The 26,998-nt window shown below is 44.9% G+C and overlaps 1 protein-coding gene across 4 annotated transcripts in view; it reads right to left on the bottom strand.

The window, feature by feature from the left end:
* Nucleotides 1-26,998, bottom strand: part of LOC112223479 (serine-rich coiled-coil domain-containing protein 2) — a 117,331-nt gene that overhangs the window by 14,483 nt on the left and 75,850 nt on the right. For 3 of the 4 annotated variants that reach the window (XM_042305471.1, XM_024386512.2, XM_024386511.2), the window contains 3 exons: nucleotides 20,758-20,838; nucleotides 17,714-17,800; nucleotides 5,042-5,155 (listed from right to left, as the gene is read on the bottom strand). In XM_042305471.1, the coding sequence (XP_042161405.1) occupies nucleotides 5,042-5,155; nucleotides 17,714-17,800; nucleotides 20,758-20,838 (282 nt within the window). Of the gene's footprint in view, nucleotides 1-1,346; nucleotides 1,435-5,041; nucleotides 5,156-17,713; nucleotides 17,801-20,757; nucleotides 20,839-26,998 lie in introns of all 4 variants that reach the window. The other variant, XM_024386513.2, reaches the window with a different exon arrangement.

A 26,998-nucleotide genomic window follows, 5' to 3' on the forward strand; every position in this document is an offset into this window, starting at 1 on the left:
GGCGGTTCTCAATCAGAGGCAGGTGATTCTCGTTGTCTCTGATTGGGAACCATATTTAGGCAGCCATATTCTTTGAGTTTTGGTGGGTGATTGTTCATGTCTCTGTGTGTGTTAGCACCAGATAGACTGTTTAGGTTTTCATGTTACGTTTGTTGTTTTTTGTTTTGTTAGTTTTTTCTTCGCTATTAAACATGTATCTAACTTACCACGCTGCATTTTGGTCCGACTCTCTTTCGACAGAAGAAAACCGTAACAGGAGCAGAGAAAGTAACTGAAGAAGATAACTGCCGGCAACAGTAATTGAAGGCCGTCAGTTGGTCATTAATCTCGGAAACCCCAAAATAAAATCTCCCATAATTGCATCAGATGCTCGATTTCAAATCATATACACTCACAGCACAAACACAAAACAGAACACTCACACCATGCATAGACCGCACGCACACTCACACAGTGTCGCACTATCGCCCGCAGATAGGTTAAAAAATACATGAAATAAAAACTTGAGTTCAATTACCAAGGGCGCTCTTCACTCATTAGCAGATGTGCGTGGAGTGTCTCTTAATTGAAATGTGTGGGATCAAGGCCCCACTGTTCCACCGAGCGTGACGGGAGGGAGCGGCTGATTGGGGGCAGGGATGGAAGGATGAGGAGAAGCAAAGGCTGGGGAAATTTTTAGGCCTGTGGAGAGGGATACTGCCCCCATAATCCTTGGCAACAGGCGTCTACCAAGTCCCACAGAGAGAGATCAAAGGGCAAGAACGGAATGAATTAGTGGAGCGAGATTCTCTCTTTGCATTCTTTTTGGTCTTGACCCATTTTTCAGCTTAATGTGGGTGTAACTGTGCTCTCACTGCTTTTATAGACTCTGGTGAGGAGACTGGAGCACGGGAGTTCTCGTGAGTTATTTTAATGAAACGTCAAGGCTACACAATACCAGTGGGTGCTAGAGAGACTAAGGCAGGCTGTGGCTCTCCAGTCTGCTCTACTGGTCAAGTATTGAAAGAGCCCTTTAACATGTCAGCCAGCTTGAAGACTACAAAAGTGGCTTGTGATGCTGACATGTAGACAACATCAGAGAAATAATCCACAGTGATCAATTCAGGCAGCAAAGTGAGCGCTAGCTGAAGAGGATAGAAAACTATGGCAACTAGCTGGAAAAATACAGAGTTTGCACATCCTTGATTGTCTGGGGTGGGAGGGGGTGTAGCCAGCCAGCTTGATGCGCTAAGATTCCAGGGACGGTAGCAGGGTGATGGCATGGGGGCATGGCGTTGAGGCTCTATAGTGTATGGGTGGCGAGAGGTAAGGGGCGGGATGGGATGAGGGCACTGTTAAGGACTCACTCTGTCTGCTGTGGTGGGGCATGCATGCCCGTGGGATCCTCTGGTGCGAGTGCTGCCAGGGAGAGAGGAAAGGAGCAGGCCGAACAACCTGTCCAGAGAGAAGACGAACACCACAGGAGGTGACACACACACACCGGAGAACAGAGAGAGGCAGGGAGGATAAAACCCAGCCATGGTCAGTGAGCGATGCATCTCAATTCACACACACAAAGACACACAGGGATGGCATTTCAAGAGGCCTGGAGGCATCCTGGCATGTAAGGATTTCAGATATGGAATAGAGTCATGGATTGATATATATGCCTTTGTGTGTGTGTGTGTGTGTGTGTGTGTGTGTGTGTGTGTGTGTGTGTGTGTGTGTGTGTGTGTGTGTGTGTGCGCGTCAGTGAAGACCATTGTGACGGCCCTGAATTTTTCTGAACCGTCTCAGTGCTTCTCCTTCCAATAGGGCGCTTCCCTGAACTTCTTTACCGGGATGGACTCTTTTCATGCCAAAGGTACAGGACATTTCTGGAGGAACCAGAGCTCATTATTTGTTATATTGTTTTGCGTGTGTAATCATTTATGTTGGTAATACAACCCACGCAAAAGAATACAGTTGTTTTTGAAGTTCTTTCCAATGTTTTAAGGGTTTATGAAAAGTGTATTTCCATCCTGACTTTTACATAAATTCTTTGTATTGGTGTAGACTTGACGGACCAGATGGGACTCATCAGATGGGACTCACCAGAGAAAACCAACACCCAACCTACCTGGGACCCCTATAAATAATAACCTCAAGTCAAAACAGTTACGCCATGCTGTAAATCACAGCATCATCCTCTCAAACGCAGGACACACAGACATGTGGTCCAGTGGGACTGTCCCCACACCCCACACAAATTGAGAAAACACTGCTGGGATGGGGGCCCAGCTCTGGTACAGGACAGCCACACTCCCAACTCTCTGGAGTCACCAGCCTATTTCCCATTTGCTACACCAACTATGTGGCGCCACTAAATCAATTCCCAGCCAGGGTGCTTGCAATGTCTCCCTGTACAACACAATTACACTTGCACTCCTCCAGCTCAGACGCACCTGCCAGGGAGTGATTCAATATGGGGGAGGAAGATGACAGAAGAAGAGTAGGCTCCCCTGTAAACTCATAGCTCCCTGACATGGCAGTGACCGGTATCGTTATTGGAGCTGCGGGAGGTTCGGTGCGAGAGGATCGGCTGGGTGTTGAGTTTAGCTTTGCTTTGGGGGGCAGGGATGCATTATTTGTGTACTGCCAACACAAATCAACCGTGTTCATTATGGTTGATGGCGGTTTCTCTGCAGTCTGGAAGAAAGCATAATTTCACGAGCTCATTACTATGTTGCCTCTTTCTCCCTATCCCATCAAAACATTGTTGCCAGTTTAAATTATCAGCACTGATTAGTAGTACTATGACTAATCTGCTAGGGTTTGGCATGTTTGCTCTAAAAACCGGTAAACACAGGCATAGCTGTGAGACTGTGGAAAATGTTTCCTTGAGTTTCTGAATAATGTTGTCGACACAAACACATCCAGCTTGATATGCAGTAAGCTCTGTCTTCTTCGTGGGATCAAGACATTCTCCATGATGCCTTGCTGTTTCCAGCGGTCCGTCAAGCCTGTCGCGCAGGGCGAGACGAGGAAGACCGTTTCAGAGGGAAGACCGTTTGTTTTTCCATCATTGGAGTTGAGCCCTTTTTGTCCCTAAAAAAGACAGAATGTGTGTTGAATCCCAGAGATGCCAGTGTAATTGCGCCATTGTACTTACCCATTGTAATTACCCAAGTATTTACCTCTCTCAACTCTGGGACCACCCGCCAGCTATTCTTTTTTTTGCCTGATGCAGGACTCTAGTACCAAAGAGAGACTCTCGTACTGAAACATTCACACCTCTATTCATTTACGAAAATATAGTACATTTGCGCCAGAGTTTAGAGTACCGATAGATCAGTGTTCTCCCTTTTGGGATAGTGTGGTTCAATGACAGCATGACGCAATTCACCACAATCTGCCACCCATCTACCACAAACGGTCGCGGCATGAGCTCAAAACCTTTTAATTGAGGAACCATTGTACTCTCAAGCCACTGTCAACATGCCTCTGTCGATTTGCTTGCTTGGTTCTTTTTGAGTTGAGGCTACACTTTCTTTCCTTATCTTGAGACAGTGGGGATAATGTCATCACCGTTTCGCTCATAACTGAAAAAATGTCAGAGCTATCACATGCCATATTTCCCCTTCAAACGAAACTGCAGTGGTTACTTACAGATGGGAAAGTCAGGGTGGAAAAATGAAAGAGGATGGGAAAGACCGAACCTATCTGTGAGTCTGAACGCTGGCGAATTCAATTCAAATTCAATTAGAGCGAAGAGGTGCAAGATGTGTGAGCCTTGGGCTTGGTGAACTCGATGGCAGCCTCGCAGGTACTCATATCTCTTCCTGCACTCCGGAAACGTATGTGTCCTGCCACACTCCCAGCCCCCTCCATCAACCCCCACCACACAGACCCCTCCCTGCACACGACCAGGAACAACATGTCCATTGCCTTGTTCCGGTTAGGTAGAAACCGAAGCTGTAAATCTGAACCGAACCAATTTCCCTACTGTTTCCCCTCCACACTTTACTCTAAAGCTGCAACGCAGGAGGGTGACTAAATCATGACGGGACAAAAAGGTGACCAAAAGTGTGGCATCCATGATTGAGCACCACCTCTCCCTGCCGCCCGCTTTGTGGTGGGGGCGCCTCTCATCGGTATGCTGGTGTCCTTCAGCCAGGTGTAAAAATTAGACCCCTGCGCTGCGTTATTGCAGGACATATTTCAAGCAGAGCCTTCTTTTTCAAATCTAATCAGGCTTGTGCCGCTGCTTATCCCAACAAGCCTCTCCATCACTGGGGTGGCGGCTAGCGGCGTGCCAAGGCAATTTCCATGTTATTGCCGTCGGAACATTTTAGCCTCGGTGCTGCTTTGCTCTGGGCGCCCCTGGTTTATCTGGGCCAGGAGATGTACACACTGTCATTAGTGATAGTCCTGGGATTTACCAGGTTGCCCAGGGGTGCCCCGTTTCCTCAGAGAACACAGACCGACAGCAACACAGTATAGTGCCAGGCAGGTATCTGTCCTGCTCCAACTGACTGCCTCACAGGTGGAACATGCCGCGTGTCCATCATGTGGCAGAGGCAAGAGGCTTGAAGAGCGCACTGGATGTCATTGAGTTTGTGCAAAGTGACAAAAGGACACCTACCTAGCTGAGCCACTCTATTAGGTGTCCTTTAGCAGCTACAGTATAAAAGGTTATTGAGCTTTAGAAGAGCTCTAAATGTTTCACAGCCTCCTACAGAGAAGATGACTTGGAATAGGTTACACTTGCATGGTGAAAATCCAAATAAAAACAGTATGAAGAATAAAGTCTATGCAGTCACTTTACCTCGACTAACCTGTACCCCCGCATATTGACTCGGTACCGGTACACCCTGTATATAGCCTTGTTATTGTGGTTCTTATTTTATTTAGTAAATATTTTCTTAACTCTATTTCTTGAACTCCATTGTTGGTTAAGGGCTTGTAAGTAAGCATTTCACAGTAAGGTCTACTCAATAAAATTTGATTTGAAATCGAGTGGCCAACCGTGAATGTGATCAGGACCTGACAGTGGGACACACACACAGGAAGCAGCACTCACAGCATGTCCCCTCCACGGTGGAGTCTGTGTGGCCTTGTCATGGTAGGTCACCGTCACACTTTCCACATCCCTGTGCTGCTGGCAGTGGCATCTCGTGGGCTCGACAGGAACAGCCTTTTCAAGAGAGAGACACGTCATTCAGCTGAAACTTTACATAGACACCAACAATCAATCAATCATGTTTTGGTTAGTTCCAAATAGTTGAAAAGCCAGGGACAGCCTATTCAAGAGAGTTATTCAGTGGAACATTTATACAGACACCAATACAATATTCAGTTCACAAATGTTCTGGTTAGTTGTCAAATGATTTGCATTGTGAAGAAGAGTTGCAGGTGCAGGGTGTGTTTTGAGTTCATGGCATGTGTGTAAATAATTGTTTACTCAGATTAAAATTCATAAATCTTAATTTTCTGTTTGAGTACTTATTTAATGACCAGGGTGTTGGGGACATGATGACAACAAACAAACACCCAATCAGGGACAAACTTAAATTAAAGATGAGGCATCATATAAAACCCAGGGTCATATAAAATACAGATGTAGGATCTTAATGTGAGCCAGTTTGCTACAGCAGGAAAATAATCCTGCAACAACAGGAAATGTGGATTATAATATTTATATAAAATATTTTTTTTAGGGGGTTCATTGATTTCTCATACAGTAAAAGAAAATCAAGTCTAAAATTGGAAATGTTTTCAATCTCAAATACACTACACGTTTTACATTTCCTGCATTGCAGGTTCTCCTGCAACAGGGTGATCAAATGAAGATCCTACATCTATCATAAAAATGAATGTGACAGGACATAACCTTCATAACATTAACAGTAGAAGCATAACAAGTCCATAAACTGCAATAAGTAATTACTCTATCGGTTTCAGTGTGTATGGTCACACTGTCCCTCTCTATAACCCTCTGTGTAGGCCAATGATGAACAGTGTGTGTGCTTCTGCAATGGCCACTGGCCCCACTCGAAACAGCCCACAAAAACAGACCTCTTATTTCCCAAAGAAAACACCCACAGTCCAGAAGACAAATGAAACTCTGCAAGGCCCAGGCTCTTCATCTCACAATCTCAGAGGAGGAGAAAGGAAGGGTGGTTGGCCTTTGGATGTGGGCTCAGTATGACACACACACACACAAGAGAAGAGAATCCACAGCCACTCTAAATAATCATGTACCGTACGGTAACAGTGTTCTCCCTCTTAGGACTATCTCTTGTTCCATTACCAGGACCAGGCAGACAGACAGACAGACAGACGACAGACCGACCGACCGACAAAGATAAGCTTTGTGTTTGTGCTCTGTCATGCATCCTTCAAAAACCCCAGGGCTCTTTGTAAACACACACAACCTTTCAATCCCCTACTTCACTCTCATGGTTTTGATAACACATGTATACAATTACCTGTGCAAACGCTTATAGGCCTCTGAAGCTAGCCATACATTAGTCGACGACAAAAATCTTTTTCATCGTTGAAGCACTCACATTATGTGAATTGTCTGCATAATGTTGTCATCCTGAAGTCTGCGTCCGGTCTGCTCAGATTACAGGAGTGTGCTCACATTACTTGACCACTCCCTGTCCTGCTATTTCCAGATGTGTCGTGGCCCGCCTCCTACTCTGTAGCCGGGCAACGGAGGACAGGTTGCAGAAGTTGCAAGTCCAATCGTAGCACACTCCTCACTACACAAGATACGACCAAAAATATCAGGCATGTCAGAAAAAGCATCGGGACCTAAGATGTGGACCAGAAGAGTGCAAGACCCATAATCGCACATCTTTCACCCGCTCGCATTCACATTATGCAACCGAAGAGGTCTTGGTCGGAGCCTGTGATCCCAGAAATTTGTTGTAGATCCCAAATCAGGCAAAATCGCTATTTAAAATGGTGTAATGTATGACCAGCTTTAGGGGCCTAAAGAGACAATCAATGACGTATAGATGACAAAAAATGCAAGTAATGACTCTGATGCTTAAAGGGATAATCCACCACCAGAAATAAAAATCATGACATTACTGTCTATTTGATGAAAGCCTCTGTTCTAGCGGTGGGTAAAATAAAACATTTCCCCATGATTTAACTTCTAAAGTGGTCCATCTGTGAAATCCGGAAATCGTGTAGGAACGGGTCACAGCTACTTGGTTCTCGTCAATGGAGATGACACACTATCACATTTCATAACGCTTTTAAAACAATTACCTGCACTCCAGATCGGCAAAACATTAGTTTATATCGTCATGACAACGTATATATTTCACTTAGATGTGCTCAGTGTAAACAGTGTACCAAATTATTCAACTCAGTTTCTCCTTCAAGTACCATCTCGCAATGCGCTCTGTGTCTGTGGGAAAAGGGCCATTATTACAATAGAACTGCAAATTGACTCCTAAATTGATAGCGCAGTTTGTTTACGCGATTTAACAGATAGCTAGCTAGCTACTTCACATGCTGATATTGTCTTTGGTATTGTGTGTAGCTAGCTAGACAACATGCTTTCCCAGAGAGAGCATTGCATTGTGAGTTTTGTAGACTTGAGCTGCAACAGATTAACACTGTCATTGGAATTGGTAGTTTGTGGTAGATTATCCCTTTAAAGCCAGTGGGAGGACTGAGAGCACCATAGAACAACACTGTCATCTAAAACAGCAATACGCTTTCACAATAGCAAACCCATTCAAAGGTAAGAGTACGCACATCAAAGACATTATAGCACAGGTGTCAACCTCACTCCATGGAGGGCCAAGTGTCTGCAGGTTCTCATATCTCTCTTCTACTTGATTGATCAATGAAGGTCACTGATTAGTAGGGCCACATAAAATTTGTTTTATTTTTTGCCTGATTCTGTTCAGTTTTCCCCCAAATACTGTTCTCTCTGTTTTGTTTGCCCCATTGGGGGGGGCAAACTACTATAAAAATCAGTTTTTTAATAGAAAAACAACCTCATTGGATGTTCTGAGTCTACAACAATGCTTAAACCACATCAGGAGACCACTTTTGAGGTCTGGGAAAAATCTAAGACATTTAGAATTTTGGGTGTTACCCTAATACACTGTGCACCAGCCAGAGACCCTTGTTTGGTTAGTAGTGTTTCTGTAGCACTCATGTGATTGCAGAGTTTGCTAAACAAATGGCCAGTGGATTGATGCAAATAATCATGGTATTCTGCCAGGTAGGCATAGGCTACTTGGTTAACATTTAATTGAGAACATTTTTGGGAAACCTTTCCATCCACCAACAGACGGTTAGCATTAGCATAATCCCTAACGGCTACATAAAGTGTAGACGAGACCTAGGCGAGCACTGCACACAGACAGGGACATTCCTGTCTTATGATTAACTTGGACAAATTAATTAATTTTCAAATAAGTAAAAAAATTGTCGATTTCCCGCTAAGTTCAAATCATTTAGTTGATTTCCTGCTAAGTTCAATACATTTAGTCAATTTTATGCTAAGTTCAATACATTTAGTCAATTTTATGCTAAGTTCAATACATTTAGTCAATTTTATGCTAAGTTCAATACATTTAGTTGATTTCCTACAAAGTTCAATAATAAGTTCAAATCAAACAAAGTTTATTTGTCACGTGCGCCAAATACAACAGGTGTAGACCTTACAGTGAAATGCTTACTTACAGCCTCTAACCAATAATGCAAAAAATGTATTTGGTTGAACAATAGGTAAGTAAAGAAATAAAAACAACAGAGAAAAACAGTAGCGAGGCTATATATACGGTATCGAGGCTACATACAGACACCGGTTAGTCAGGCTGATTGAGGTAGTATGTACATGTAGATATGGTGACTATGCATATATGATGAACAGAGAGTAGCAGTAGCGTAAAAGAGGGGTTGGCGGGTGGTGGGTGGGACACAATACAGATAGCCCGGTTAGCCAATGTGCGGGAGCACTGGTAGGTCGGGCCAATTGAGATAGTATGTACATATGTACATGAATGTAGAGTTAAAGTGACTATGCATATATGATAAACAGAGAGTAGCAGCAACGTAAAAGAGGGGTTGGGGAGGCACACAATGCAAATAGTCCGGGTAGCCATTTGATTACCTGTTCAGGAGTCTTATGGCTTGGGAGTAAAAACTGTTGAGAAGTAGTGACGCAACCGGTCAGGATGGTCTCGATGTTGCAGCTGTAGAACCTTTTGAGGATTTCAGGACCCATGACAAATCTTTTACGTTTCCTGAGGGGGAATAGGCTTTGTCGTGCCCTTTTCACGACTGTCTTGGTGTGTTTGGACCATTCTAGTTTGTTGTTGATATGGACACCAAGGAATTTTAAGCTCTCAACCTGCTCCACTACAGCCCTGTTGATGAGAATGGGGGCGTGCTCGGTCCTCCTTTTCCTGTAGTCCACAATCATCTCCTTAGTCTTGGTTACGTTAGGATAGGTTGTTATTCTGGCACCACACGGCCAGGTCTCTGACCTCCTCCCTATAGGCTGTCTCGTCGTTGTCGGTGATCAGGCCTACCATTATTTCGTCTGCAAACTTAGTGATGGTGTTGGAGTCGTGCCTGGCCATGCAGTCATGGGTGAACAGGGAGTACAGGAGGGGACTGAGCACGCACCCCTTGGGGGCTCCGGTGTTGAGGATCAGCGTGGCAGATGTGTTGCTACCTACCCTCACCACCTGGGGGCGGCCCGTCAGGAAGTCCAGGATCCAGTTGCAGAGGGAGGTGTTTAGTCCCAGGATCCTTAGCTTAGTGATGAGCTTTGAGGGTACTATGGTGTTGAACGCTGAGCTGTAGTCAATGAATAGCATTCTCACATAAGTGTTCCTTTTGTCCAGGTGGGAAAGGACAGTGTGGAGTGCAATAGAGATTGTATCATCTGTGGATCTGTTTGGGAGGTATGCAAATTGGAGTGGGTCTAGGGTTTCTGGGATAATGGTGTTGATGTGAGCCATTACCAACCTTTCAAAGCACTTCATGGCTAAGGACGTGAGTGCTACGGGTCTGTAGTCATTTAGGCAGGTTGCCTTTGTGTTCTTGGGCACAGGGCCTATGGTGGTCTGCTTGAAACATGTTGGTATTTCAGACTCAATCAGGGACATGTTGAAAATGTCAGTGACGACACCTGCCAGTTGGTCAGCACATGCCCAGAGCACACGTCCTGGCCCCACAGCCTAGTGTATGTTGACCTAATTAAAAGGTCTTAATCACTTCGGCTACGGAGAGCGTGATCACACAGTCATCCGGAACAGCTGATGCTCTTATGCATGCCTCAGTGTTGCTTGCCTCGAAGCAAGCATAGAAGTGATTTAGCTCGTCTGGTAGGCTCGTGTCACTGGGCAGCTAGCGGCTGTGCTTCCCATTGTAGTCTGTAATAGTTTGCAAGCCCTGCCATATAAGACGAGTGTCTGACCTGGTGTAATATGATTCAATCTTAGCCCTGTATTGACGCTTTGCCTGTTCGATGGTTCGTCGCAGGGCATAGCAGGATTTCATGTCAGCTTCCGGGTCCAGCACCTTGAAAGCGGCAGCTCTTCCCTTTAGCACAGTGCGAGTGTTGCCTGTAATCCATGGCTTCTGGTTGGGGTATGTACGTACAGTCACTGTGGGGACGACGTCCTCAATGCACTTATTGATAAAGCCAGTGACTGATCTGGTGTACTCATCAATGCCATCGGAAGAATCCCAGAACATGTTCCAGTCTGTGATAGCAAAACAGTCCTGTAGTTTAGCATCGGTTTCATCTGACCACTTTTTTATAAACCGAGTCACTGGTGCTTCCTTCTTTAATTTTTGCTTGTAAGCAGGAATCAGGAGGATAGAGTTGTGGTCGGATTTACCAAATGGAGGGCGAGGGTGTGTGGAGTACAGGTGATACAGAATTATTTTCCCTCTGGTTGCACATTTAACATGTTGATCCTGTTCAGCTCTCTGTACCGGGCGTCATTTCCAGTCACAAATTGTAGACTTGTTTACGTGTTGCTGTGTGTTTTATTGCTAACCTTACTTTGCTACCTGCCAACTTTATGGTTTTTACTTTTTAATTACTGTTTATATTTTTAGTTTTTCTCTCGCTCGACTTTTTTCATTCAACTTTTTCACTCCGGACACTTTATCTGGACGTGATTCGTCAGGACCTCCACCAGCCGAAGCTACGTAGTAACATTAACATGATGCCTTCTAATTGCAGTCGCTGTACTCATAATATACAGGAGAACGATCGCCTTACGGCAAGGATAGCTGTGCTGCAAGCCCAGCTTCAGACGCAATCGTTAGGCAAGGGTAGTTTAAGTGTAGGAAAGGATGAAACAGCGTCTGTGCCACCAATAAGTACAGATAGTAGTATAAATCCCCTCACACAGTCCCCGCAGCCGGACAACTTTCTCATGGCTTCTGGGAGGAAATGCTGTAGGAATGCTCAACCGGTGTCGCTCATTCAGCCAACAGAAACTTTCAACCGGTTCTTCCCATTAAGCAGCGAGTCGGAGACAGAGGCAGAGCCTTTTCTGGTCTCTACTCCTCCCGTTACGGGGTCTGAGACGCCGAAGCTTCCCACCATTAGCTCTGACAAATTGAAAACTCTAGTCATTGGCGACTCCATTACCCGCAGTATTAGACTTAAAACGAATCATCCAGCGATCATAAACTGTTTACCAGGGGGCAGGGCTACCGACGTTAAGGCTAATCTGAAGATGGTGCTGGCTAAAGCTAAAACTGGCGAGTGTAGAGAGTATAGGGATATTGTTATCCACGTCGGCACCAACAATGTTAGGATGAAACAGTCAGAGGTCACTAAGCGCAACATAGCTTCAGCGTGTAAATCAGCTAGAAAGATGTGTCGGCATCGAGTAATTGTCTCTGGCCCCCTCCCAATTAGGGTGGTGAGTCTCAACTCAATCACTAGTTGAAAACTGTTTTCTGCCCCTCCCAAAAGATAGAATTTGTAGATAATTGGCCCTCTTTCTGGGACTCACCCACAAACAGGACGAAGCCTGGCCTTTTGAGGAGTGACAGACTCCATCCTAGCTGGAGGTGTGCTCTCATCTTATATACAAACCTAAACAGGGCTCTAACTCCCCTAGCTCCACAATGAGATAGCCTGCTGCCTGGCCTGCACCCTGTTAGCCAGCCTCCCAGCTTAGTGGAGTCTGCCACTAGCACAGTCAGTGTAGTCAGCTTAGCTATCCCCATTGAGACCGTGTCTGTGCCTCGACCTAGGTTGGGCAAAACTAAACATGGTGGTGTTCGCCTTAGCAATCTCACTGGAATAAAGACCTCCTCTATTCCTGCCATTATTGAAAGAGATTGTGATACTTCACATCTCAAAATAGGGCTACTTAATGTTAGATCCCTCACTTCCAAGGCAGTTATAGTCAATGAACTAATCACTGATCATAATCTTGATGTGATTGGCCTGACAGAAACATGGCTTAAGCCTGATGAATTTACTGTGTTAAATGAGGCCTTACCTCCTAGTTACACTAGTGACCATATCCCCCGCACATCCCGCAAAGGAGGAGGTGTTGCTAACATTTATGATAGCAAATTTCAATTTACAAGAAACAATGATGTAGTTTCCGTCTTTTGAGCTTCTAGTCATGAAATCTATGCAGCCTACTCAATCACTTTTTATAGCTTCTGTTTACAGGCCTCCTGGGCCATATACAGCGTTCCTCACTTAGTTCCCTGAATTCCTATCGGACCTTGTAGTCATGGCAGATAGTATTCTAATTTTTGGTGACTTTAATATTCACATGGAAAAGTCCACAGACCCACTCCAAAAGGCTTTCGGGGCTATCATCGACTCAGTGGGTTTTGTCCAACACAACTCTTTTTTCTGTATATATATCAATGTCGTCGCTCTTGCTGCGGGTGATTCTTTGATCCATCTCTAGGCAGATGACACCTTTCTGTGTACATCTGGCCCTGCTTTGGACACTGTGTTAACAAACCTCCAAACGAGCTTCAATGCCATACAACACTCCTTCCGTGGCCTCCAACTGCTCTTAAATGCTAGTAAAGCGAAATGCGTGCTCTTCAACCGATCGCTGCCCGCTCCCGCCCGCCCGACTAGCATCACCACCCTGGACGGTTCTGGAATATATACTTAGAATATGTGGACAACTATAAATACCTAGGTGTCTGGCTAGACTGTAAACTCTCCTTTCAGACTCACATCAAACATCTCCAATCCAAAGTTAAATCTAGAATTGGCTTCCTATTTCGCAACAAAGCATCCTTCACTCATGCTGCCAAACATACCCTTGTAAAACTGACCATCCTACCGATCCTCGACTTCGGCGAAGTTATTTATAAAATAGCCTCCAATACCCTACTCAATAAATTGGGTGCAGTCTATCACAATGCCATCCGTTTTGTCACCAAAGCCCCATATACTACCCACCACTGCGACCTGTACGCTCTCGTTGGCTGGCCCTCGCTTCATACTCGTCGCCAAACCCACTGGCTCCAGGTCATCTACAAGACCCTGCTAGGTAAAGTCCCCCCTTATCTCAGCTCGCTGGTCACCATAGCAGCACCCGCCAGTAGCACGCACTCCAGCAGGTATATCTCTCTGGTCACCCCCAAAACCAATTCTTCCTTTGGCTGCCTCTCCTTCCAGTTCTCTGCTGCCAATGACTGGAACGAACTACAAAAATCTCTGAAACTGGAAACATTTATCTCCCTCACTAGCTTTAAGCACCAGCTGTCAGAGCAGCTTACAGATTACTGCACCTGTACATAGCCCATCTATAATTTAGCCCAAACAACTACCTCTTCCCCTACTGTATGTATGTATTTATTTATTTAGCTCCTTTGCACCCCATTATTTATATCTCTACTTTGCACATTCTTCCACTGCAAATCTACCATTCCAGTGTTTTACTCGCTATATTGTATTTACTTCGCCACCATGGCCTTTTAAAAAAAAAATTGCCTTTACCTCCCTTATCTCACCTCATTTGCTCACATTGTATAAAAACATATTTTTCTACTGTATTATTGACTGTATGTTTGTTTTACTCCATGTGCAACTCTGTGTTGTTGTATGTGTCGAACTGTTTTGCTTTATCTTGGCCAGGTCGCAATTGTAAATGAGAACTTGTTCTCAATTTGCCTACCTGGTTATTAAATAAAGGTGAAATATATATATATTTTTAAATTATACTCCCATACACCATATTATACTACCAAACTACTATACTACAAAAGGAGAATGATATCCTGAAATAAAACAGTGTTCTGTTGATCGATACGCCAGTTCAACTTCAAAGGTGATAGTAGCAGGAGTGAAAGAGATGTGTGTTCCTGTGTTGAAGAAATAGTAATGAATCCACAGCTCCTCTGGACCGGAATCATGCATCCAGGCTGATTCTAGTCATAAAGAATATTAGCTATGGCATGCTGAAGATACATCAATAGGAACATGATTCCCTGGAATAAAACAGTGCTCCTTTGTTTGATATGGTAGTTCAACTTCGAAGGTGAAGTTAGCAGGAGAGAGAGAGAGAGAGATATATGCGTAATGAATCGTCCCATGCTGCCTTCACAGCTCCTCTGGACCTGAATCATGCATCCAGGTTGATTCAAGTCATAACAAATATCAGTCTTAAATCATGTATCAATACATGGTCTATGGAATGGGAAGGGGTCGCTTGAAGTAGCTAGGGTTGTAAAGAGATGATGATATCAAAAGAGAAGTTGGCTAATGAATCTTCAATACCATGTCTGTGATCTGGTAATGTGAAAGGTAGACTTCAGGGAATTTGAAATGATGCTGGTAATTTGAAACTGGCCACATCCTGTAAATAATTGGAATCATAAATAAATAATTGGATAGATTCATCGGGACAAAACATAAAGAAATTACAGGATACTAGAAAAACCAATATTAGACCAAAGAGTTTAAAAAATGACATGGTAAACAGCGTCAAAACAGCACCACGTAATTAACTCAAAGTTAGCGTAGGAAAGCTGTGAGGGAAATTGTTTTAAATAAATAAAAGTCTAATTTCAACATGTTGGAGTGGATTAAAGCAGCAAAGCGGTAAGCCTCAATCAATAACACATTTACAGAAGCTCAACTTTATCGTTCCAACCAGTTTGATCAGAGGTGGAAAAGATCCCAGAGAGATAGAAACAGACTGAGAAAGAGGAAAGACAGAAGAGGGGGGAGATCCCAGAGAGATAGAAACAGAGAGAGAGAGAGAGAGAGAGAGAGAGAGAGAGAGAGAGAGAGAGAGAGAAACAGAGGACAGAGAAGAGATAGCACAAGATCTAGAGAGAGAGGAACCAGAAAGAACAGAGGACAGGTCTAACAATGATAGCACAAGATCTACCCAGAGTAGGAACCACACTGCCCACAGAGGACAGGTCTAACAATGATAGCACAAGATCTACCCAGAGTAGGAACCACACTGCCCACAGAGGACAGGTCTAACAATGATAGCACAAGATCTACCCAGAGTAGGAACCACACTGCCCACGGAGGACAGGTCTAACAATGATAGCACAAGATCTACCCAGAGTAGGAACCACACTGCCCACAGAGGACAGGTCTAACAATGATAGCACAAGATCTACCCAGAGTAGGAACAACACTGCCCACAGAGGACAGGTCTAACAATGATAGCACAAGATCTACCCAGAGTAGGAACCACACTGCCCACGGAGGACAGGTCTAACAATGATAGCACAAGATCTACCCAGAGTAGGAACCACACTGCCCACGGAGGACAGGTCTAACAGTAACAGCCCTCCTCCCACTCTACCTCCGGGGCAGTAGCAGGTAGCTGGAGTGGCTCAGGCTCTCGAAGACACATCCAGGCATGGAACCACAAGTACAGCTCTCTCCCACGCTGGGCCCAAACCACCATTGGATGCTGCTCCTGCAGTTCTGAAGTCTTCACCACAGCATGGCCAGCCTCAGACCCAACCCCTGCCCAGAGATATACACAGCAGGCACCCATTGGAGCCCTATGGAGCCCATAGTTAATGTATGATCCCCACAGTGAGTGGATGGCAGAGGAGAGGCTTATAGACTAATGAGAGGTGACATGTCACTATGTGACCCATAAGTGGCTGTGGGTTTGGAAGTAAAATCATGGGGTTTGACAGCACTTACTGTGCATGGGCCACAGTGGTAGTGACTAGCTTGAAGAGTGACTTGGCATGAGAAAGGTCGGAAGTCGGAGCTGGTGAAGTGCGCTGCACTTAAAGGGAGTTTGCGCTTAGTGTCAACTTAATAGAAGTAAACTTTTGCACACTAGTAAGCAGGATTGTGTTGGAGACCACCTAAAGCGAGTCCAAGTCAAGACCGAGGCCAGAGCAATGCGAGTCCAATTCAAGACCATGATTATCATTTTGTCAGATCAGCACCATAATAAAAGCTCCAAATGTAGAGTAAATCTTTGTCAATATTTCAGAAAAACATATGGATTCTTCAGCCATTCAGAAATGTTTTCTGGGGGTAAATAGAGAGCCCCTCTTCAAATGCTCACAAACCACAGTCTGTAAATAGATAAAAATACCAAATTTAAAAATGATTCAGTACAACACTTTTCAGCTGTGCTAACATAATTGCAGAAGGGTTTTCTAATGATAAATTAGCCTTTTAAAATGATAAACTTGGATTAGCTAACACAACGTGCCATTGAAACACAGGAGTAATGGTTGCTGATAATGGGCCTCTGTACGCCTATGTAGATATTCCATACAAAATCTGCCGTTTCCAGCTACAATAGTAATTTACAACATTAACAATATCTACAGTGTATTTTTGATCAATTTGATGTTATTTTAATGGACATAAAAATATATATATATTTCAAAAACAAGTACAATTCTAAGTGATCCCGAACTTCTGAACGGTAGTGTACAAAATATGCATGTACCAGTTCACGCAGAAGTTGTCATTTCTAAAAACTGAACTTGACGTGAGAATGTGCTGATCCTCCCGCCAACTTTAGACCACGCGTATGCACAGTTTATAGTGGTTTAGGTACTGCATTTCAAGAAGGCAAAGGTAGCCTAGTAGCCTTGTGCAAATTAATGACTGACCAGGTGAATCCAGGTGAAAGCTATGATCCTTTATTGATGTCACTTGCTAAATCCACTTCAAATCAGTGTAGATGCAGGGAAGGAGACAGATTAAAGAAGGATTTTTAAGCCTGGAGATAATTGAGACACGGATTTTGTATGTCCCATTCAGAGGGTGAATGGGCAAGACAAACAATTTAAGTGCCTTTGAACGGGGTATGGTAGTAGGTGTAAGGCCCACCGGTTTGTGGCAAGAACGGAAACACTGCTGGGGTTTTCAAGCTCAACAGTTTCACATTTATATCAAGAATGGTCCACCACTCAAAGGACATCCAGCCTACGTAACACAACTGTGGGAAGCATTGGAGTCAACATGGGCCAGCATCCTTGTGGAACGCTTTCAATACCTTGCAGAGTCCATACCCCGACGAATTGAGGCTATTCTGAGGGCAAAGGGGGGTGCAACTCAATTTTAGGAAGGTGTACACTAACTATTTATTTTACCTTTGAATACTAAAATAATTAGAAATAGGCATCTATTTTCTATTATTTATTTTATTTCAATGATCATTGCGAGACCGAGTAAAGGATCTGAGACTAAGACAAGACCCGAAATATTCAATATGTGGTCTTGAGTTCTACAACCCTGCTAATAAGTACATACCACATGCTTGGTGAGCTGAGCAATGATCCTATCTTTACTTCTCAGCTCCTCTCTCAGCTCCTGCACCTCCTTCAACAGCTCCTCCACCTGTAAAACATAGAGAAGACACATCTTAGTACAGCCACACAGTTTTATTTGACCCCTACTGGCCTTAAACACACATCTCCACCCGTCCGCCGCAGGGCTGCCAAGATCTGAGCCAGAATGCAATTTGTGAATTCTCCAGAGGACGGCAGGGAACACAAAGTCTAGCCCCAAAATACACAGGGGGAGGGGGGTCCATCGACCAATCACAGGTCAGAGTCACAAACCTGGCTGGGATGTCTCGTTGCAGGAGGGAGAGACAGACGGAGCCTGTGAATGAGAGAGGGGAGAGAGAAAAATAGAGGAGAGAAGAGAGAGCGGGGAAAGACAGGGGAGAGAGTGAGAGAGACAGAGTGAGAGAGAGGATAGACAGATGACAGAGCGAGAGGGGAGAGATGGAAAGATTGTGAAAGAGGGGGGAGAGAGAGCGAGAGAGGATAGACAGATGACAGAGCGAGAGGGGAGAGATGGAAAGATTGTGAAAGAGGGGGAGAGAGAGCGAGAGAGGATAGACAGATGACAGAGCGAGAGGGGAGAGATGGAAAGATTGTGAAAGAGGGGGAGAGAGAGAGAGAGAGGATAGACAGATGACAGAGCGAGAGGGGAGAGATGGAAAGATTGTGAAAGAGGGGGAGAGAGAGAGAGAGAGGATAGACAGATGACAGAGCGAGAGGGGATAGACAGATGACAGAGCGAGAGAGGATAGACAGATGACAGAGCGAGAGAGGATAGACAGATGACAGAGCGAGAGGGGATAGACAGATGACAGAGCGAGAGGGGATAGACAGATGACAGAGCGAGAGATAGACAGATGACAGAGCGAGAGGGATAGACAGATGACAGAGCGAGAGAGGATAGACAGATGACAGAGCGAGAGAGGATAGACAGATGACAGAGCGAGAGAGGATAGACAGATGACAGAGCGAGATGACAGAGCGAGAGAGGATAGACAGATGACAGAGCGAGAGGGGATAGACAGATGACAGAGCGAGAGGGGATAGACAGATGACAGAGCGAGAGGGGATAGACAGATGACAGAGCGAGAGGGGATAGACAGATGACAGAGCGAGAGGGGATAGACAGATGACAGAGCGAGAGGGGATAGACAGATGACAGAGCGAGAGGGGATAGACAGATGACAGAGCGAGAGGGGATAGACAGATGACAGAGCGAGAGAGGATAGACAGATGACAGAGCGAGAGAGGATAGACAGATGACAGAGCGAGAGGGGAGAGATGGAAAGATTGTGAAAGAGGGGGAGAGAGCGAGAGAGGATAGACAGATGACAGAGCGAGAGGGGAGAGATGGAAAGATTGTGAAAGAGGGGGGAGAGAGAGCGAGAGAGAGGGGCAAAGGAGAGAAAGAGAGCGAGAAGGGAAAGAGAGAGAGCGCGGGAGAGTGTGAGAGAGCACGCGAGAGTGTGAGAGAGCGAGGGAGCGAGTGTGAGAGAGCGAGGGAGCGAGTGTGAGAGAGCGAGGGAGCGAGCGCGGAGAGCGCAAGAGAAAGAGCATGTTTGGAAAGCCAGAGGATGAAAGACAAAGGGAGATGCACAGACAGATATGACAGAGTGAGAGGGGAGAGAGAAGATTGTGAGAGAGAGAGAGATGAGAGATAGGGGATAGAGACAGATGAGGGGCGAGAGAGAGAAGGGGAAGAGAGAGCAAGAGGGGAGAGCAAGGGAGTGAGAGAGAGAGAGCGAGTGGGGGTGAGAGAAGGGGGAGAGAACGAGAGGGGGAGAGAAAGAGAGAGAAAGAGCATGTTTGGAAAGCCAGAGGATGAAATACGGAGGGAGATGCACAACACACCTGTCAGGAGGGGAGAGATAATAAGCTGGGCCCTGGTCAAGGCAGCACATCAAAGGCTCAGCGCCACAGTGGGGCCCTGGCCATGCAACTTTAATGTGCCTCAGCCAAAGACGGAGCGGAAACCCCATGCCCAGACATTCTGATGTGCTCCCAGCCCAGCCGGGCTTCCTTTGGCCGCTACCCACTGCCCACTCCCCTCCTTGGTCCCTACACTCCCTACACTCCAGCCCAGCCAGACTAACACACAGTCCATGCATGACCAACAGATTAGTGCATACATGGCTATATACTGAATGTATAAACGTATTATAAATACATGTTGGCTCCTGCTCCAGTGCCGTGTGGTGTGAGTGCATGTTAGGCAATCCAGTCATAGGGAGCCTCTGGTTTGGAGCCTTCTCCATCCATGTCAATAAACTGAGCTGAGCTGCTGTCGTACAGAAGGGTTCTGCTGGCCCCGGGGGGGTGAGAGATGTGGGTTGGACCATGTTAGGGTCTTTGTGGTTCAGGTTAATCTTGCTTGCCCTCGTTGGTGTCATGCCAGCACCTCTCGCCCCCCTTCTCACTCTTACCCACTCTCTCTCGCCATCTCACTCTCTTTATTTCTCGGCTTAGCTTTCCCTCTCCCAGACAGACATGCTACGCTAAGCTGGTTGAGACAGAGAGGCAGGGGCATTGTGACATCGAGAGGAGAAGGAACAGAACAGACTACCCCTTGTTTGAGTCATTTAAAAAGGGAGATTCGAGGTAAAGAGAAGCAATGTGCCCAGAACATGCAGGCAATTGCAAATGCTCACAATAGACACACACAATGGATTCCAGGTTCAAAAAGGTAATATACCAAAACAAGCAGCCACACACAAACAGACCTAGCGCTGACACAGTGACAAAGATACCCAGAGAATGGAGAATGTACTATTTCCCACAGCGTACACAAACAGGGTATGTACACAAACAATAAACAAACCAAACCACTAAGGCCATGTGTACACAAACAGAAGATGGTACTGGTAACATCAGGATAAACAGCCTTGGACAAATAACTATAACATGGACCAAATCCACTGTCTACATGGGATTTGTTTGACAGTACACTTTCTACTGTAGTCCAGTGTGTGTGTGTGTGTGTGTGTGTGTTTAAACAGTGGGCCTTACCTGTCGAGCTCGAATGGGGTCCTCTCTGGATTCTGGACTCAATGTATCCAGAGTGTTGTCCATCTCACTACCAACCTCCACCTAGACAACACCACCAAAACATACAGGATTCACTCATGTTAGGCTTGTTACTTGCTGACTCACTCATGTTCCACTCATAACATATACATTTTATATTTATTTAGCCAACTGACGTATACCTTTGAGCTTTTTTTTGTGGCTATAAAGAGCAATTGTTTGGCTGTGGCAGGGCTTATAACAGAAGGCTGGCTCGTCAACAGCAGGGACTGTATCCCAGCATTATAATACCTGTGCTTGTATCTTTGTGACTCTTGCACACACTCAACTGAATAAACTCTCCAAACTCCTACCACCTCCACTCCACCCCCTGGGTTGGGCCTAACTATGCCAGGAGTGGTTTTAGCATGTCTTGCTAACAAAAGCACTTAGAGTGCTCACACACTGCTCAGTAAGCCACTGAGAGTCAAAAGTTTGAAGGCATTAGGTGCACTTTATGTAGACCCAGTGACATGGGCTGTTTTTACAGAACATCCTCCGTTTGACAGAACTGTCGTGTCTTTACTATCATTAACTGAAGACTGATAGCTTTTAATCAAAGATTCTCTGTAATTAGTTACTGCGCGATCAACTGATTAATCACGTAACTAATTAACTAGGAAGTCGGGGCACCAAGGAAAAATATTCAGATTAGAAAGTTGTAATTTCCTAAAATAACTTTTCAGATATTCTATCTGATCAATTAGTCTTCGAATTAATTAATTATTTACTTCACCTCACGTTAGTCTCATTCCAAACGGCGTAAATAGTTGGTTATCTGCACGAACCCAGTCTTCACTATGAGTCATCCATACATCAATTGTCTTAAATCATTTATTTATTACTAACTAAGTCATTCACAGAAATGTATAAACAAACAAACAAACAAACACGGTAAATGTGGTTACCTGAAATGATAGGAGAATGTGCCCTAGTGGGCTAAATTGCAATTGCAATATATATTTACGCTCAGTGTGTCGTCTTGATCGCTGGTGAAAAGTTTGTGTCTTTTGTAGAATTGTCCGTCTCTCTCTCTCGGTTGTGGTTAGAGGGGATAGTTCAAAGTGACATTCATTCAATTGTTATAGAATGGATGTTTCGGCGGTTGTTGTTCTTCGTGTTCAATGATACCGAATTCCTAGCTGCAGACTAGTAATCCATATCAAAGACTTGTTCTTATTCTGTCGGTATCGATAGTCTAAGAGTTTAACCACGTGGTATGGTTAAAAGATTCAGCAATGGTCTACAACCTTTGTCTCATCCTAATGGAGAAAAGCATGGTCTGCAACCTTTAGCCATCTCATAATTGAGGTAAGCTCTGTCTGCTGATCGAAAACCCGAGTGGGGTTTTTTATTGGGAATGGCAGAAAAGGCTGTCCCAGGATGTCTGACCCTAACTGGGCTCAGGGGCGGTCCTCTGATTTAGTTCAAATCAAAAGGGAATTGTATTTTTCTTCATTAAACAGTCCAAAATCATATTACACAATTATACAAACAGTATCATACTCATTCATCTTATACAACAATTAGATGTAAACCTCATATCTGAGGCTATTATATAAATAGCGTTATGGTAATGTGGCCACACCGTCTCCCATGAACTTTCCCAAGTTGTGACAAACGGACCAGTTTGTAGCTGGAATCTTCATCGATCTTTTAAACTTTCTCCGGAACATTACATTTGTTCGTACCTCAAGTTCTGTGAGGTGGAAGGATATCCTTTGTCCTCTATGAAAGTTTACTCTCTCTCTACTATGTGTCCATGAGGAGATCCTCTCAGGAATTTATGACCTCTGACCACAGCAGCCTAGTTGAAGGAGGTAAGGGGGAGGCAGGGAGAGGGGGATGGGGTTGCTATACCCAAAGAGGCCAACGTCATGACAGAACCTTGGAGAGAAGAGGACAGGAGAGTGATTTCAATTGATCACTAAAAAGGTAAGTCTGTTCCTAACACAACCATGGCTTTAACAAGTAAAAAAATTATAACTTCTCTTAATAATGGCTCAGGTGAAAAAAATATATTCCTGCTCGACTGGCAGCCATAAATAGGAATGTTCACAGGACTCTTGTTTTCTATTCTAAGAAGAAACCAAGGGTCCGCCGTAAGCTCTGCCGTAAGATATTTTCAATGTGTTAAAGGGAAATGCATAATCTTGTAACAAGATTATAGCGTCGGGCCAGTAACTGAAAGGTTGCTGGATCTAATCGCCGAGCTGACAAGGTAAAAATCTGTCGTTCTGCCCCTGAGCAAGGCAGTTAAGCCACTGTTCCCCGGTGCGTAGGCGTGGATGTCGATTAAGGCAGCCCCCCGCACATCTCTGATTCGTTCATAAATTCAGAGTTTTGTCAGATTGTCCGTTCGTAAATTCAGAGCGTTTCGCTCTCTGAGATTTCAGAGCGCACACTGGACGCTCTGGCCAAGGAGTAGGGTTGATCAGAGAGTTCTGACCACACAACGGCAGTCAAGCACTTAAGGTAACTGGCTAATGTTGGCTAGCTTGCTAGCTACTCCCAGAGAGAACACCTCACTCTGACCATTTCACTCGCCCTTGCAGAGCTGGTTAGGCTGTTTTCATGTTATCCAGGGCGTCGGTGACTGTAACTGTGCTGCTGGCAACAATTGAATCATGCTTTTTTGCCAACCTTTATTAAACGGGTGTTGAGCGTTCGCAAATTCATCAGTTATTATGCGCTCTGGCACACTCAGACAAGAGTGCTCTGAAATCGGAGTAGATAGCCAGAGGGAATTTGTGAACGCACCCTAGGTTATCGTTCATCTTTGTGCTAACATTGAGATTGTGCCATTTCCATGGCAACGTTTCATCTGACAGAGAGAAAAGGAATATCTTGTGCATTAGCAATGGCATGGGCTGCAGCCGCTACACATTCAAAGAGCTCTTTTAGTGTCAATCAGGCTTTCAATAAAGATATTCTGACACACAAGATGTCGCGCTATCCACATTTCAACAAGCACCAAAGAGTTACTACATGTCTGATCATAGAGTGCTGAAGTGTTTTGTGAGACATTTCCTATTGAAGAGGAGTGGAGAGGAGGATGATGCTGTATAGCAATATGAGAGGGATCCGTGTAGAAAAGTCAGAAAAGGGGCCGTCTGTCTCCAGCTCTGTCTGAACCCGTTATTTCCCTCCAATACCTCATCCTCTCAAATCCCAGTCGTCTCAGTGCATAAGTAGGAGGGAGTCTGAAAGCTGCTCTTCAATTTGGCAGTCATTGTAAATAAGAATTTGTTCTTAACTGACTTGCCTAATTCAATTAAATAAAAATGCACACTGCCTGGAGCTCAACAATGGAGCTCAGCTACCTCAGAGGGTGTGGATCTAAGATGGCCTGACTTCCCCTCCACTTAGTACTTGTGTTACAAAGAAAACCCAAACCATTGGCAGCAGATCCACAAGTTCTGCCATGAGAGGTGACTGTATAGTTCCCTTAAGGAAAAGCACCTTTAGTCAATCTGCTTTCTTTGTGAGAGCTTCCCATGTCTGGAACACACTGCCATCAGACACACAACTTCACCAACTATCACACCTTCACAAAAAACATGAAGACATGGCTAAAGGCCAATCAGGCTTGTGAACATAATCCCAAACTGTGTATTGTCTGCATGCTACATGTTGCTTGTCCTATGTTGTTCTGCATGTGCTCACTGCTCATTGTTTGTCTGTATTGTTACCCTAGTCCTTGCCAAAGACAAGCATACCCATACCATGGCGCCGCCACCACCATGCTTGAAAATTTGAAGGTGGGTCTCAGTGCTGTGCGGTGTTGGATTTACTCCAAACATAATGCTTTGTATTCAGGACAAAGTTAATTTCTTTGCCACATTTTTTTGCAGTTTTACTTTAGTGCCTTTTGCAAACATGAGGCATGTTTTGGAATATTTTTTCTTTTCACGCTGTCATTTAGTTTAGTATTGTGGAGTAAATACAATGTTGCTGATCCATCTTCAGTTTTTACTCCAAAAACAGCCACAAAACTCCCTTTGGCCTCATGGTGAAATTCCTAGCGGTTTCCTTCCTCTCCGGCAATTGAGAAAGGACACCTTTATCTTTGTAGTGACTGGATGTATTGATAGACCATCCAAACTGTTATTAATAACTTTAACTTTACCATGCTCAAAGGGATATTAATTCATTTGTAAAAAATTCTAAAAACATAATTCCACTTTGACATTACGTGGTATTGTGTTTAGGCCACTGACTCAAAATCTCAAATGAATGCATTTAAAACATTTGGAAAAAGTCACGGTGTGTGAATACTTTCTGAAGGCTCTAAACAGTATAAACAGGAAAACAGGAAACAAGCCATGAGTAAACAAATAACAGCCTGGTGTAATCAGACACCTCACGTCGCCACCACATTTATCTCCCATTCCTCACTGACAGAGACACGCATTATTAGCCTTTGGCATCATCATTCCCACAGCCTCAGTTGCTGGAGCGTTGGGGAATCGCCCGCTGTCATCATTGATTCTGTCAGATTGGCACACAGAGATATGAATTGTCTGTGGGAGGTGGATGGGGCTGTGCAAATCTATGATGCGAGTGATGACAACAGTGTTGACAATAGCCCTATGGGACTGCAGTGGGACAACAACAGAACCACTGCTTGGATGCAAAGAGATACTTGGAAGAGTCTCAAATGGCACCCTATTCCCTATATAGTGCACTTCTTTTGACCAGTTCCCATAAGGCTTGACCAGGACCCAGAAGGCTTTGACCAGGACCCAGAAGGCTTTGACCAGGACCCAGAAGGCTTTGACCAGGACCCAGAAGGCTTTGACCAGGACCCAGAAGGCTTTGACCAGGACCCAGAAGGCTTTGACCAGGACCCAGAAGGCTTTGACCAGGATCCAGAAGGCTTTGACCAGGACCCAGAAGGCTTTGACCAGGACCCAGAAGGCTTTGACCAGGACCAATAAGGCTTTGACCAGGACCAATAAGGCTTTGACCAGGACCAATAAGGCTTTGACCAGGACCCAGAAGGCTTTGACCAGGACCAATAAGGCTTTGACCAGGACCCAGAAGGCTTTGACCAGGACCCAGAAGGCTTTGACCAGGACCCAGAAGGCTTTGACCAGGACCCAGAAGGCTTTGACCAGGACCCAGAAGGCTTTGACCAGGACCCAGAAGGCTTTGACCAGGACCCAGAAGGCTTTGACCAGGACCCAGAAGGCTTTGACCAGGACCCAGAAGGCTTTGACCAGGACCCAGAAGGCTTTGACCAGGACCCAGAAGTGTACTACATGGGGAATATGTTGCCATTCGGAACGCGTATCATCCCTTGTGTCCAAGCTGGGAGAGAGTCAGGTTATCGATGGCTCTGTCTAAGGTGCTTTGTTGATCTAATAAAATAATATTTAGCATGGCTATATAGTCGGAGAGGCCGGGGATCATTTCGGGGAAATTAATTGTTTCCCAGAAGCAGTCAAAAGGTTGATTGTGTAATTTAAAAAATCCAGCTCAGCAGTATGTCACTGCACTGAGCCTACTGTTACAGACACAGTATAGAGAAAATATCCCAAAATGTCACAGAAGATGATATTGGTGCCAATCACTCCCCTACTCTCTTGGGCCGGCAGGTAGCCTAGTGGTTAGAGCGTTGGGCCAGTAACCGAAAGGTACAAATCTGTCGTTCTGTCCCTGCACAAGGCAGTTATCCCACTGTTCCCCGGTAGGCCGTCATTATAAATAAGAATTTATTCTTAACGGACTTGCCTAGTTAAATAAAAGTTAAATCAAATAAAAAATACTAAACTCATCGGCTAAGATACTATGTCCCAGCTAAACCTAGCAGATATGTACAAACACAGTGTCTGCGTAACAAAATGGCACCCGTTTTGACCCATATGGGCCCTGTAGTGCATCAAGGGACTAGAGTGCCATTTGAGACACATGCAGTATGTGGCCCCCCTGCATCCTCTGGGGACTTTGGGGAGGAGGGAGATAAATGGAAAATCAATAGGGACAGCGCGCAACAACAGTGACTATTGAGCATCATTCTTCAGAAACACAGCAGAGAGAACTAAAGCTTCTCCTGCAGAAAGCAACACAGCCAATCGGACATTGTCTGTGCAGCCCACTGTTTAAAAGCATCCGTGACTGTGCAAATACACCTTAGACGTTGAGGGGGAAAGTCCTGAGGGGAAAATTGTAGGTCATCAAC

The sequence above is a fragment of the Oncorhynchus tshawytscha genome, linkage group LG24, assembly GCF_018296145.1.
Source record: "Oncorhynchus tshawytscha isolate Ot180627B linkage group LG24, Otsh_v2.0, whole genome shotgun sequence".
Lineage (NCBI taxonomy): Eukaryota > Metazoa > Chordata > Actinopteri > Salmoniformes > Salmonidae > Oncorhynchus > Oncorhynchus tshawytscha.